Raw genomic sequence first — 13,776 nt, forward strand, 5'->3', positions numbered from 1 at the left:
GCCAATTGCTCCAAGACTGATATTTGGGGTCTCCAAAAAAGCTATGTGCCAGTGACTCCCACTTGCATCCAAAATTTTAGGCAGCTTGGGCTTCTCTCCAAGAAAGTTGTCACTTCTCCAGTGTTGCTTCGCTCCAGCTTTGTAGTTACAATCATGGGTGTATTGATTCTGGTCATTGGAATAGAATGTCTTCCTTCTGTCTTAGCTAGGCGGAAGATCAGCCTTTTGGGGTTAGAAATTGGTCTCTGGGATCTTAAGGTCCCCTGATATTATTATCAACTTAATCCATCTCCCTATTCCCTTTAAAATAATTCAGCCCTGGGCATCTTTCTTTCTAAAGATGACAGAACATTATTTGGCCAGATGCTAAAACAATTCTATTAACATAAAAAAAAAATCTCTGCATCAGCATGGCCCTAAACTTCATAGTTGATCTCCCAAACCAAGAACAGGACACTCTATAGAAAGCTCCATTGCATGTGGGCTTTGAAGAGGCTTCCTCTTCCCAAACTCTTCCACCACCTGTCTTTTGCACTTAGTTGCATAGCATCAACCCTCCCATCAGAGGCTCCGCAGAGAAAGAGAGTCTACTCCACAAGGGGGTTCCTGCTGAGATGTCAAACAAAGGAAAAGTGAGAATCATGGGTGATATCTCCCTGGCTGTTAGCTCTTCCCAAGGCTTGACTTGGTTCAGGAAGCTGATTTCCCATTAGCTTTTGAGCCTGAGCATGGCAGAACAACAACACAGGGCTGAAGTTGACTCTCTGAAGAAAGATACCATTACTATCTATGGCCTTCCGAATGACTCTTGCACATTAAAGAAACCTTTTCCTGAGCAGCTGTCATTTTACGAGTCCTCCTCCATCTGCACATCTGCCCTTGCCCTCTCCACCACCCTCTTTCCGAATTGCTTTTCACATGTGATCTTGACTGGGTCAGTGCTTAGGTCTCTGAGGAAGGCAGCCCACTTCTCCAAGATCAGTCTTCATCCAAGGCTTGGAGCCAAGGAGTGGAGGGTACTGTGGAGAGCCCCCATGGGGAATTCGTTTGAAGTTTGCTTTATTCCTTTTCTTGCTTGTAAGGTGGAACAAATCTTGAATCTCCAATCTGGAAACTGAAGAGGGAGAAGAAGGGAGTTGGGAATGAGAAGAAAGAAGAAGGAAGGGGCCTAACAGAACCTGCAGACCATGGATTAATTAATAAGAAAAAAATTGCACACACTAAGACACATTAACAACAGAATTAAAAGAAAAACAGTCTGGTTTCTTCATTAGTATTCCAGTAATTCCATTTTCAGAGACATAGGCTTCGTTAGACAGGTTTACTTGTCCCTTATTGCAGTACAGTGTTATTTATCATCCTCACTGAGCAAACATAAAGGGCTCAAAGAAGATCGAAAAAGGAAAAGGGTCAGCAAAATGGGTTGTGAATTCTTCAGGAAAATCGGTCGAATCGTCCTCCTCATGGTTGCGGTGGTTGGTTGGCGGTGGTGTTTCATTTTGTTGTCATTTTTTTTGGCACTGAAGGGTTTGGGATGGGGCCAGGGGAGCCTGAGCCTGCTCCCCAAGGGGTTTTCCTCTGCTCCCGTTATAATCCTGTGGCTCCCAAGGGCATCCCTGAACTGTGGCTCATGCAGGGAATGGATTGCATGGACTTGGGGAAGTCGTGGCTGACCACCCGGCCATTCTCTCCGCTGCCACTGCCGCTGGCTCCTGCCCCACTGTTTCGGGGGAGGGTCGATGTCCGTATGGCTTCGTTGATGGATTGCTGTGGGATCAAACAGAAACCCTTTTCAGGAGGACCGGGGGTTCTTCCCCAGGTCCTTGGCAATGGTTGGTAAGGGGAATGAGTCAAGTCTGGACCTAGAATAGAATCCCAGTTCTCCTCCCCATCCAGCTGCTCTCCTGTTCATAATGCTAAGCTTCCCATCAACTCACACACCTGGTGTGTGGCTGGCTCCGGGCAGTTCTCTTCCCCCTCCTTGTGCATTGGGTTTAATGTTTAATGAAGTGGGTTAGACCAGGCGAGCTCTAAGTTCCTTTCTGGTTCTTACATTCTGTGATTCTTAAAGGTGGAGTATTTCCATGGTATTATCGATGATGGTAAATACAGCATCACCACCAACTGGAAAACCTCCCGGGAATGATGTTTAAGAAATCTGGATTCTAGGTCTGGTTCTGACAAAAATTCATCTATCAGTTGTATGACCTTGTGCACATCTCTTTACTACTTCTTCAGACCTTTAAATCTCCATGTCTATAAAATATGATTACCTAGGCATATTACAGACTTTTCTTTTTTTCGATAATGGTGCTACCTCATAAAAAATGGTTTGAAATGTTAAAAGAAACTGAGGATGTTGGGTTCAAATGAAAAACTACCTGTTTTTTTTTTTTACAGAAAAAAATAATACCATCCTATTTCTAGCAGTATGTGTGAAGGGAATGTAGGATTTGTTTGAATAAGACAGCATGAAAAATGTAACTGGAAAGGGGTGTGCGCTGAAGAAAATGAGAGTGCATTTCCAAGATCATTATCTGTGTGCACCTCCTTCCCATTCACATGTGTCACCTGAACTTTCAGACTGACACATCAGACCAACTTTGTGATTTCTAGCATTTTGGAATTCTAGATTTGGAAAGGACTGAAAGGATCTCCCCAGAATCAGATGTGTTAAGTGGACTGCTCAAGCCCACAAACTAAGTCTAGAATCATAGCCTATTAGATCAAAGATTTCCTTTGGAATTCCTTTGAAGAAAGAAACGATGGCATGAAAGTCAAAACTTTCTTTATGTCTACCACTAACTTCCCATTAAGAGACAATCATAGAATGTATAAAGTGGGATTTGATTTCTTGGTAGAAATTAAAATAAAGGAGAAGAGTTGTCTCTGGGTTGAGAGGTTTCTTTCTCTAAGACCAACCCCACCCACTCTTCAAGGCTTATTTTGTTCCTGTCTGCCTCTTAAGCCTTCCGACTGCAGGGCTTGGCCCCTCTGATGTCATGGTCACATGCTCTCCATTCTTTTGTAATGATTCTGCTTCAGGCGGGTAAGATTTGTCTTTTATTAGGACAAGAAGACAAACCTCACCAGAGCAGGCCAAAGGCCTTATCCTCTGGACCCCGGCTACCTGTTAGAGGGACTACCATGCAGTTAGATGTTTAATAGGAAATATTCTTGAATTTGTCTAAGAAAAGTCAACAACCTAGGATCCTTTTTGAAAATGTCTATGGCTTTCTCCCTTGCCATGATTCCAGAGAAATCAGTCAATCTTCTGGGGTCAGGAAGAGATACAACGGGGCAATTTTGACCTATTTTTTCCCCCTGCCATTCTGTTATTACTGAAAATTCTAACAATGTTTTAAAATGTTCTTTCTTTTTTAAATTCATGATTCAGACAGATTTACCCCATGTGATACTCCACCTACACTGGTTCTGTCTCCTCCTCAAACCCTGGGACGTGATTTATTTACATTCTCCTTTGGCAGTCCTCCACCGCAGAGGAAGTGTCATTGGTATCGCATTCTTCTAAGTCAAAGGCCAGATAAACACCACTGTGATGCTACACAGGGAAATGTGAACTGAAAACACGAAGAATTAATAGTTCCTTATTCTCACATAAAAAAAAATGTTGAAAAAAACTAACTTTTTTTGGGGGGGGAGTATATATGGGTAGAAAACATGGAACTTTCTATAGCTTAGCTTGGAATGTTTATTCTTCATAATATTTCTCTGCCACATTCCTTTAATTAAAAAAAAAAAGGTTGAAAGTTCCCACAGATGACCTTGGACTTTGTCTTCACAATGCTCACACATTCCCATAATATTTAGTTAGAAGTTGGTGGAACTTCATGAATTTATCTTAAAGGACAAGATTAATGGCATTGAGAAGATGAGCATTTCTCAGAGGTCAGTGACTTCGTATCCCTGTTACAGATGGGACCCACCTTCTTATAGGCTTCTCTTCTAGTAAAGGAGTATATTGGAATCTCAGGAGAAGAGATGAAAAGAGTGAATGGAAATGGAAAGCAATGCCGAAAATCAAGTAGAACACTAGTTCTCAAACTTCATAGCACATTGGAGTCTCTAGGGTATTTGGTGGGGAAAATCCTGAGGCCTGAATCCTACCTCAAGAGATGACCACTTAATAGGTATGATGTGCAGTCTGCCCATCTGGAGTTTTGAAAGCTCCTGGCTGATTCTAAAATGCAAGCAAGGTTGAACTAATCTGGTTTCTCCCATTCACTGACTTATGCATATGACCAACTTGTTGAAGTAACAGTTATCTGACCCGGTGAAAAAGTAGATGATCTTCTAAATGAGGTTTTTCCTACTCCTTATAGCTAAGCTCCCATTAGCTGAAGTAATTCCTGCCCTTGACCTTGAGAAATGTTATCCTTTCTTCTCCCTCTTCGATACACCAGCCATTCTTAAAGCTCATCCTTATGTTGTTTCGAAACGGACACTTAGGGAGAAAAAGGTGAGTGAGAAATCCAACTTCAAAGCCCCCAAGTTGGCTTTTTAGAGACATATTTCTCTAGCAGCAATCACAGCCTCTCATTCATCTGTATTGTTAAGAAAAATCTTCTCAGCCTCAGCATGTCAGAGAATATCCTAATAAAGACTCAAACCTCAGTAATGACCTCACCCAGGCACATATGCAAAGAACTAGAGTGACCACCTGCAGCAGAGGATGCTCCCCCTCTGTTATCTAGTCTCTCAGCTGCTCATTAATTCAAGGAAAATGTGTAAGCCTTCAATTGCTGTTGCTTAAACACTTCCCATGTTAGCACAGCCACATATAATTTTGAAAGGTCAGCAGCTCTCCTGGGGGGTGGGAGAGGCTGGGGATCATTTTCCTTTGGGAGCAAGGTGGTGAATAAGAAGGAATCTGATTATTCTGGATATACATTAGCTGAAGATGAAGAGGCCAGTCCATTTTTCCTGGCGGAGGAGAAGGGCAGGGGATCTGAGACTTCACTCAAAACAGAATGTGTGTGAGATTGTTTATTTTTGGCTACTCTAGGACAAATCAAATTATTCTAAATATTTGGTCTGCCTGAAGTCTCCCTCTTGAGTCCCCATCTTTCCCATGCCACCCATTCCTTCAGTCTTTCTGGGTGCCAATCTCTCTGGCCTTCTTTACATTTCTGGGCAATAGTTTTAGTGCTTGGGTCTCTGACCCTAGTCATCCTCTGCTAGAAGCTCTCTTCTCCTGGTTCCTTCCTCTCATGCTTCAGGTCTGTTAAGCATTGCTTTCTCAGGGAAGCTATGCTGCCTGCCCTGTTCCCATTCTCCTGTCAGTCTAGAGCTCAGCTCTGTACCTGACAACACGGAGCATATTTCTCAGTAATACTCATTGAACAGGTAAATGTTTGTTTACTTTCTGTCTTCCTCACCAACCTCCCAACTTCCCGAGAAGAGAGGCTGGGCTTGATGTGTTCCTGAACATATCCTCCTCCGTGTGGGGCATTGTTTAATGTATAGCAGTGCTTGGGATGTCTTTGTGAAAGGAGTGCCGGTGACATGTGCATGTTTGGCTTCTCAACACTTCAAAAGAGGAGTGAGTCTCAAGAATGCTCAGCAAGGGATATGGACCATGGTTCACCTCGACAGCTAGATCAGGGATATCTAAGGGTGGTCATGCATCTTATTTGTCTTTGTGGCTGGTACTATGGTTGCAGTGAAGAGTAGATGGAGCTTCAAAAATTAAGGGTTGGGTTGATGAATAAAGACAGCATCTCTTCTGCAGTTGGAAGATAGAAAATCCCATTCAGAGCTCTAGTGAGTTGTGCAGAAGCCATGCCGACCCATGGAATTAATTAAAGAGACTATGATGAAAAAATGTTGAATTAATGTTTCCAAGAGTTCCTGAGATTGAACATCTTGGTTGTAAAAGGGAGGGTGACTGACATCATATTTTATGAGCACAAACAGATGGGGTCAAAATGACCTTGGATGGTGTTTTTGTGCTTCCTGGGATGGGTAACTTAGATGGTAGCATTTATTTAACCTAAGAGTGGCTTGCTCCCATACTTTGCCTCTTCCTCCAAGAGGCTTTTCTCCTCTGGATACAATTCCACATTAATTTTTTACCAATACTTACTCTAAGTGGGTGGAATGTACAAAAAGAATCAGACAGACCCTCTTAACTTAAGGAACTCATAGTCTCTATAGCTCAAAGCACCTAGCACATGAAATTAGGGGCAATAAAAGGAAAGTTTTAAAGAAGATGTTATTGCCCACTAATAATGATGATTATTATAAATGCTAGTAATTATTGTTATTATTGTTATTTATTGAGGGCTTACTCTGGCTTAGGCATTTTGCCAAGCCCTTTAACTCCATTATTTCTCATAATTCTCATAATTCTATGAGGTGTATACTACCACTGTCTTCATTTTATAAAAAAACTGAGGGTCGGAGAGTTACTAAAACTAGAGCAAGATGCCACAGTTAAGAAATGAAGCAGATGGATTGATGCCCAGCACTCAGCCTCCTGAGCTTGCTCTCCAGACAACCACATTGCACAATGTCCCAGGGGTCAATGAGAAGGGACTCCTATTTGTTTGTGTTGGGCCAGCTCTGGGTTTCTGGTTCAGTTCTGGTCCATGGGGAAGTTTTTGGGGATGGTAAATGTTGTAGCTCACCTAACTCTTAACCTGTCTCCTTCTTTGCCATTGGAGCAGCCTTTGCAAAGTAAAGCTTTTAGGCTTGTATTTTGGATGGAATTGTCAAAGAAGGCTTTGTTTGGGTTTTGCTGTGTTTAGCCTTGCTTCTTACAGGTTGATGCTGGACTTAGGGTCTGAAGTCAATGATTTTGCTGTGGTTTCCTTTTCTGAGAGCACCTGGGAAAGGGTGAGCTGGTCAAAGGCAGGACTGAGGTGTGCTTAGGTCCTTGGGCCAAAAATAATCATGCTTCTATCCCTTGATTGATCCTTATTATTACATCTCCAGGAAGTTACCCTTTTAAGTGAGCCCTATGGGACAGGTTGGAGGATCAGCCTGCATAAAGGCACATGAGAAACACACACTGGGTGGATGGAGCATGCAGGTTGTGAGCATAGCTGATTGCCAGCAAGGCGGGCAGGAGGTGTGCTGAGATGTGCTAAGGCAATATTGCCACGCCAGGACAGAAGGTCTGATTGCCAGGACAGAAGGTCCTCTTTCTCTACCCCCACCTCCTCTTATACAGAAGTGAATGCAGAATTTACAAATGGAATGTCCAGAAATGTCTTCTCCAAGGGTAACCCTGGATGTATGCATAGGTCAGATGGCCTAATGCAGAGACAGGATGAACAGGAGGCTATCACACAGGTGATCCATGAGTGTGTACTAAACTTGGGAAAGTGAACTTCTTAGACACATTCCAGGAAAGCAAATCCTACCTTGGATCTTGGATCATATTGTCGAGGTAACAACCTAGGCCAACATACTACCGCTCAAATGTGGTCCTGAGTGACTGTACTTCTCTTGCCTTCTCTGAATTTCTCCTTAATTTCTCCTCTCTCCAGACACCTTATCCAATTTCTCCTTCCTTTGAATTCCTACAGAACTTCCTAGCTACACCATAGGTTGCCTTGTGGTGGAGTAATGTTTCTGTGTTCCTTCTTTGTTGAAGTTCAAAGGTGCTGAAGATCTCAAATTACACTTTAGTCCTCTGTTCCTCAGGACTCTTTGCTCACGGAATGGGTCATATGATTGATTAACTACCATAAATATTTTCTTACTGAGGCTAAATGATGAAACATGAGGGGCTATGAAGGTCATTTAATCCAAACCCCTTTGAATGTTCAAATCAATATCCTTACCCGGAATTCTTCACCCTCTACTGTATACCTTCAATGATGGGGAGCTTGTTCCTTTTTTGGATTGTCCTTCTCACTTTTAAGTAACTTTTTTTTTTTTTTTTAGAAAGGTAGATTCTGTACAACGTATTAACATCTGTGTTCAATCACTTATACTCATTACTTTTATTGTTTATTTTGGATTGCCATAGAACTAGCCTGGTTTCTTTCCACTTGGAGAGTTTTCATGTTTTTATCAAGAGCTCTCAAATCCTCCACACTTCTTCCCTTCTCCAGTTGCCTGAAGCTGTATTTGATGCGGTTAGGGATTGTCTAACTAATTTGCTTACCTTTCTCTGTTCACGATCCTCCTGGCCAGTATCTATTTCACAATGTGGAGGCTAAGACCCCGTTTACCAAGCACGGCACGAGCAGCACAGAGCAGAGGGTAGACATAATTTCCCCTATCTGGGGAACTACCTTTCTGTTCTCTGCAGCTTTTGCAGAGATCACTCTTATCTCTCACTCCGCCGACTGCCCACTCAGACCTCTGTCTAACCTTGAACCTCATCGAACCATCTCTGTAGCATGCAGTTGCTCTCCTGAGCCCTGTGTTTCCCTGACATACCCCATCTTTCTTTCTTTCTCGCAATTGCCTCTGTCCTGTCACCTCCTCCTGACAACTCTCTTCCCTTAGCTTAGGCTGACTTACTTCAACCCCCACTACTCCCCACCCTTTCTAGCAAGGACACTCTCAAGAAAACCAGCTGTATCACAGAACAGGTTAGGGAAAAGGCCTGGGAAGACGATGCCACCTTCATCCGCTTGGATTCACTACGGGATTTGTAGCAGAACTCGATTAAGGCAACCAGCATGGCTAGTCCAAGTCCTCCAATCAGGATGTAGAACACGCCCGCCACATTGCTGAGGCTCAGTGCACTTGTCTTGTCCTAAGGAGAGGAGGAGGGGAGGAGGGGGAGGGGAGAAGAGATAAGTGAGTCAAGAGACAAAGACCATCCAAGCAACAGCATATTTACACACATACACTCAACCCCGCACCCTCTTAACTTTCGTAATCGTTGGAAAAAGCTGATTGGCTGAATGTTAAACATTCCCCAAGAGAAAAATGTGTGTGTATATATTTAATAATTTCCCAAGCATTCCTGGTGATGTAAAATTTATAATTATATTTCCCTTCTCCTCAATGCCTCTCCTAGTGTGGGAGATGCCACGAGAAATTCAGGGCATCTTCTTTCAAGATCTGAACACTTGAGCTTACCCCATTCTTTCCTTCCTTTTCAGTGTGGTCTCTATACCCATACCTTGTTGCTCAGCAACACACTGGAATTGCTCATGGCTTATGTCTCCATGCATTTTTTCTGAGAGTTGGTACTTAAAATGAACTTTCCCCTTGATGTGCATTTGATTTCAATTTAATAAGACAGTTATTGTAGTATAATAAAGACCCAGTGATGTACAACTTTAACTTGATGTTCCCAGTCCCAATTTAGGGGAAAAAACCTGGGGAGGGGAGACTGTTGCAGTAGTAGAGAGACACTGAGATAGAAAAATGGTTCCATTAAATCCTAATAATTATGCTTAATTGGTGCCATTTTTTTTTCTGGAGGTGTTTCCTAAAAAAACACTGTAGGCAGACCTAGGTGGCTGAATTTAAAAGTCCCTGTCGCCTATGGGGGAAGATCTGACATTGGCTTTGGGTGAACAGAGTCACAGAGCAAGGTGCTTAATTCCTAGAAGACAGAATCCCAGTACTGTCATCCAATAGGAGGGGATAGAACTCACCCAGTGGAGTCTGAGGAAGTCCATTGGTCAGAGAGACCATCTCTGAGTCCTGTCATATACAGGGGGTTCAAAAGTGGGCAAATAAGAGACAACACTTTCCCAAGTGTTGAGAGGTGGGACCAATCAAACAAAACTGTTGGTCATGGTGGAGAGTAATGGCTCAGGCAGAGGGAGTGGCTATTCAAAATCTTGATACAGGCAAAAAAATATCTTTAAGTCTTGGAAGGATCCCCATCTCCAGACATCTAATGCCTTTGTTTATACTGTTTGTTAATATACAACAAGTGTCTCATTAAATTAAAATGAAATGCATGGCTCACTGGCACAAATACACATTGTCATTGTCTAGTTGGTGGCACTGAATAGGATGTGTGACTTTTATACCTCTCTGTGTGTTCCTTTTCAGGTGGGCTGTAGGAGCCACACAAGGGGTGGACTGTGTGACCCTGGGATCTCCTCTGACATCTGCCTATTAGGATCTGGGCATGTGGGTCGGAATTTCGTCTTTACTAAGTCTGCATCCTTTGCTGTAGTTCTACTTGGTGCATTGTACAGGATTCAGCAGGGCTGAGTTTGGGGACTGCAGCTGGCAAATCGCAGGATGTCTTCCCACCCAAGAAGCAGCAGAGCTGTAGGATTATCTGAAGCTCACCCCCTCGGTGGCTTCCTGTATTGCTAAAGCAGATGGTTCTTGAATATAGGTTACACTTGGCAAGGCATAGTCTGGCTTTGGAAGCAGTGGGAATAATTATTCAAAGGGGCAAAAATTCTTCCGCTCCAGGATAATGGTCTGATAAGAGATATGTGCAAACTGATTTTGGTGCCTGGTTTAAGAGTTGACTGAACAAGTAAATTTCCATTTCACATCATTTCCAGAGCACTCAGAATGTCTCCCTGTTTGTTGTTGAGGAGGTATATGTCATTCTTCCTATGGAGAGTAACTCTTCCCAGTCCTTGGAAGACTTGAGGAAATTCCTATAAAACTTTTCTATTTTGAGGGGGCCACAGGGAGAGAGGCATCTTGATGCATCATCTGCTAACATCTTAGCAAAGAGCGCTGTGCAGAGGGAGTGGATGGAGGAGGTGATAGACGAGAAGGATGGAGTCTTTACAAATGGATCAGCGGTTCAGTAGTTGAGGTGAAAAGTACTCCTTTGGTAATGAAAGCTAAAATTTTCTTCCTAATAGTCTTTCCCAATTTCACCTAGGTTACGGTTGGCCATTAAAGATAAGGGAGTGGTAAACATCTTTTTTTTTTGTTTTGTTACTATCTTCCAAAGACCCTAAGAGGCTACCTGTCTTCCTGACTATAGAAGATGGAATTTATACTTCTGGCATGTCTAGAAGGAAGTAGGGTCAGATATTCAAATGGAAGTGGGGGGAAGAGGCATGTTCTCTATAACTGTTCAAAGAGAAGGGTTCAATGACTGAACATCTCATCCTGCCTGGAGGTGGAGAGCATTGCTCACTTTGGAAGAAGGTCTCTGGTCCAGGGAGATGGTGATCTGTGTTGGGGGAGGTGGGGATTCAGGAGGACACAACCCAGACAAAGAGGCCAGCTGGAGAGTATGGGAACTCTGGACCTCACAGGACACACAGTCACTGATCCTTATTTATGCTAACACAATTCTATGGCAGCAGGCAGTACGGAAGACTTCTGTATTGCAGGGATAACATGAGCCCCATTACCACCAATAGCAGATGGAACCCAACTCTCTGAAGTGGCATCATTTAATAGGGAGTGGGGTGAAGGGCTGGTGTTGGTATAGTCTAAGTTTACACAGTTGAGGTGTTTACATTTACACAAGTTTTTATGATTCCTTCATGAGGGCCATTAGATTTTTGATAGTATCAAATTTAAAACTTTCTAAGGAGTCCAAGGTCTTCTGTTACTGACTCTCTTTGACTCACTCTGTTGGAAAACAATGGACCATCCTGAGGCAGGAGCAAAAACCCCTTTTATTTGAGGACTAGAGCTCTGATTCCTTGTGGTATTGAGTATAAACAGTGATGCTCACACTTCATAGGCAAGTTACAAGCTTCCCAGCTATCACCAGGGAAAGGGAAGAGACAGGACTTGACTCTTCCCAGTGTTCCTTTGGAGAACCCTATTCTCCTCCCATCTTATAGCAGCTGCACTCCTCAAAAGCCTGGCAGCTTGTTGGTGGGAGTGAAAAAGTTACAACTTGTCTCTCGCCAGGAGCAGGGAAAGAGAGTGACAGTACTAAGGAGAGTGACAGGTGAAAAGAAAGAGAAAAATCCCGTCTTTCAGAATTGTTGGGCTTGTTGCTATGGCGATGAGGCCCCCTTCATCTGTTCTCCTTAACCTGTTGTCTTTGATTCACCACCTCCCTCATGTGGAAAGGAAAAAAAAAAACAACATTTTTTTTCCCATATTTCTCCTTGCTCTTCCCACATATTGGGGGATTGTCCCAGATTCCCTCTGTGTTTCTCAGCCAACATCTCTTCCAAGAATATTCAAGATTTCCAAGACTCTGTAGGCTCAAGTTTTCCAGAGGAGGACTGAGCTAGGCCTGAGCCAGAGAGGCTTAGGGTTTTCTTTAGAGCAGAAGTAGAAAGTTCTATGGAGAAGCCAAGGCCTTTGAACATGAGCCCAGTCCCTCCCACTGGTGCTGCTCATCACCCACGGCTGGTGAACATGGACTGAGGCTCAATGTCTCCAAATACTTCCAATCCTTATTTTCCCTCTGATAAGAGTATGAACTCCTACAAAGCAGAGGATGAAGCTTTTGTTCCTCTCTTCATTCCTCTGAAATGCCATATATTTTCTAATATGCTGACATTTGCAAGCCTTCTACATGCTGACTCTATAACCTTCCCTTTCAGGGTCATGCAAAAAAGTTCAGCTACCCTTCTATCCATTGGCCGTTCTGCTATCATAGCCTTTTCCCTGTGCTTTTCCAAACTTATCTTTTGGTCTAAGAATGATTTCCTGGAGTGGTTGACTATTTCCTGGAAAATGGAGGCTGATGAGTTGGCTAGACTCACTCTTTCGCTAAGACCAAAGTTGGGAAGCTACTGGTAGGAAGACCTTTCAAATAAACAGATAGGTCATGGTGAGTTCCTCAAACGTGAACATATTTAGGAAGAAGCTGACAAGGTCACGTAAGAGATTCAAGCACTGGACCCAGAATAGGAAAAGTGACCTTTGACACTCATCCTAGCCCCAAGAAATCTGAGGCATCTATGGAGTTCCTTGAGCGACTGGGTTCATGCCTTTAATAAATTCTCCTAGAGACTTACCCCTTTTGGGGATGCAAAAAAGGAACTCATGTTAATTGGCAGCTTCTGCTGTTCCATTTCCAAACTAGGCCAGTTCCCTAGCCTGCATATTTTCCCCAAGAGCGACACAGGATGAGAATTGGCCCATTGTACTAATAATTGGCAAGGCAAATACTGTGCAAGCGATGGTTGTGGGGGCGGCTCTTCTCAGCAGTGTGTGCTCAGGGACCGGCTGCTGTACAATGCACCACAGAACATCCTGACTCAAAACAAAATCGCAACAGAGAACTCAAGGAGACAATGTGGGTTGTGGAGGGGAATTCAAGTGCTGGCTAAAGCTAAAGTCTTTTCCAGAGTGGGAGTTTTTGTTTTTTGTTTTTTGTTTTTTTTTCCAGAAACAGAGGCCTCAGTCTGAGGGCGATGTGGGTGTCCCCATAGGAAACTCTCAGTGTGAGTTAAGTGTCTGATTGAACTGTGCATTGGAGAGCAGGGGGTCTTATGTGCCAGGAAAATCAAGTCTGCTGTCCTCAGAGGTGCTTCTGACTCATGTTCCAGAAGAAACAGTTTTAAAAAGGAAAATCTTGGTTTCTGTCTAGTCCCTTCTCCTAGGGTGGTGATGGGAAATTGAGGGACTTTGGGCAGGATCCAGGGTGTATCAACACTCAATCTCTGAGATGGATAACTGCTGTGTGTTGGACTCATTATCATGGAGCACACAACTCTTAGCAGATGCACCTTGAAGTCACTGGTTGATCGTAGGCTGTTGCCCACTCTACCTAACAGAGATCAAGAACCCTGAACATGAGCAGATTCTAGCTGGAGACAACAGCCTCCATGGTTTTAGGGAGAAGAAATGATTTCTGCATCTCTTTGTCTCAGGGATTTTCCCCATCCATATCCTTCTACTTTGCCCTCCCTGGGTTCTCTTCAGTCTAGGAGCATT

At 43.4% G+C, this 13,776-nt stretch overlaps 1 protein-coding gene across 2 annotated transcripts in view; it reads right to left on the minus strand.

Moving 5' to 3' along the window:
* Window positions 1–1,163: 1,163 nt before the first annotated feature.
* The window catches only part of GRIA1 (glutamate ionotropic receptor AMPA type subunit 1), a 301,467-nt gene continuing 288,854 nt past the window's right edge, over window positions 1,164–13,776 (minus strand). The window contains exons 15-16 of one of the 2 annotated variants that reach the window (XM_081305244.1): window positions 8,603–8,737; window positions 1,164–1,788 (exon numbers count right to left, since the gene is read on the minus strand). In XM_081305244.1, the coding sequence (XP_081161370.1) occupies window positions 1,588–1,788; window positions 8,603–8,737 (336 nt within the window). In that variant the 3' untranslated portion in view covers window positions 1,164–1,587. Of the gene's footprint in view, window positions 1,789–8,602; window positions 8,738–13,776 lie in introns of those variants that run through there. The other variant, XM_081305245.1, reaches the window with a different exon arrangement.

The sequence above is a fragment of the Spermophilus citellus genome (genome assembly GCF_964194105.1).
Source record: "Spermophilus citellus genome assembly, chromosome: 1".
NCBI classification, from domain to species: Eukaryota; Metazoa; Chordata; class Mammalia; order Rodentia; family Sciuridae; genus Spermophilus; species Spermophilus citellus.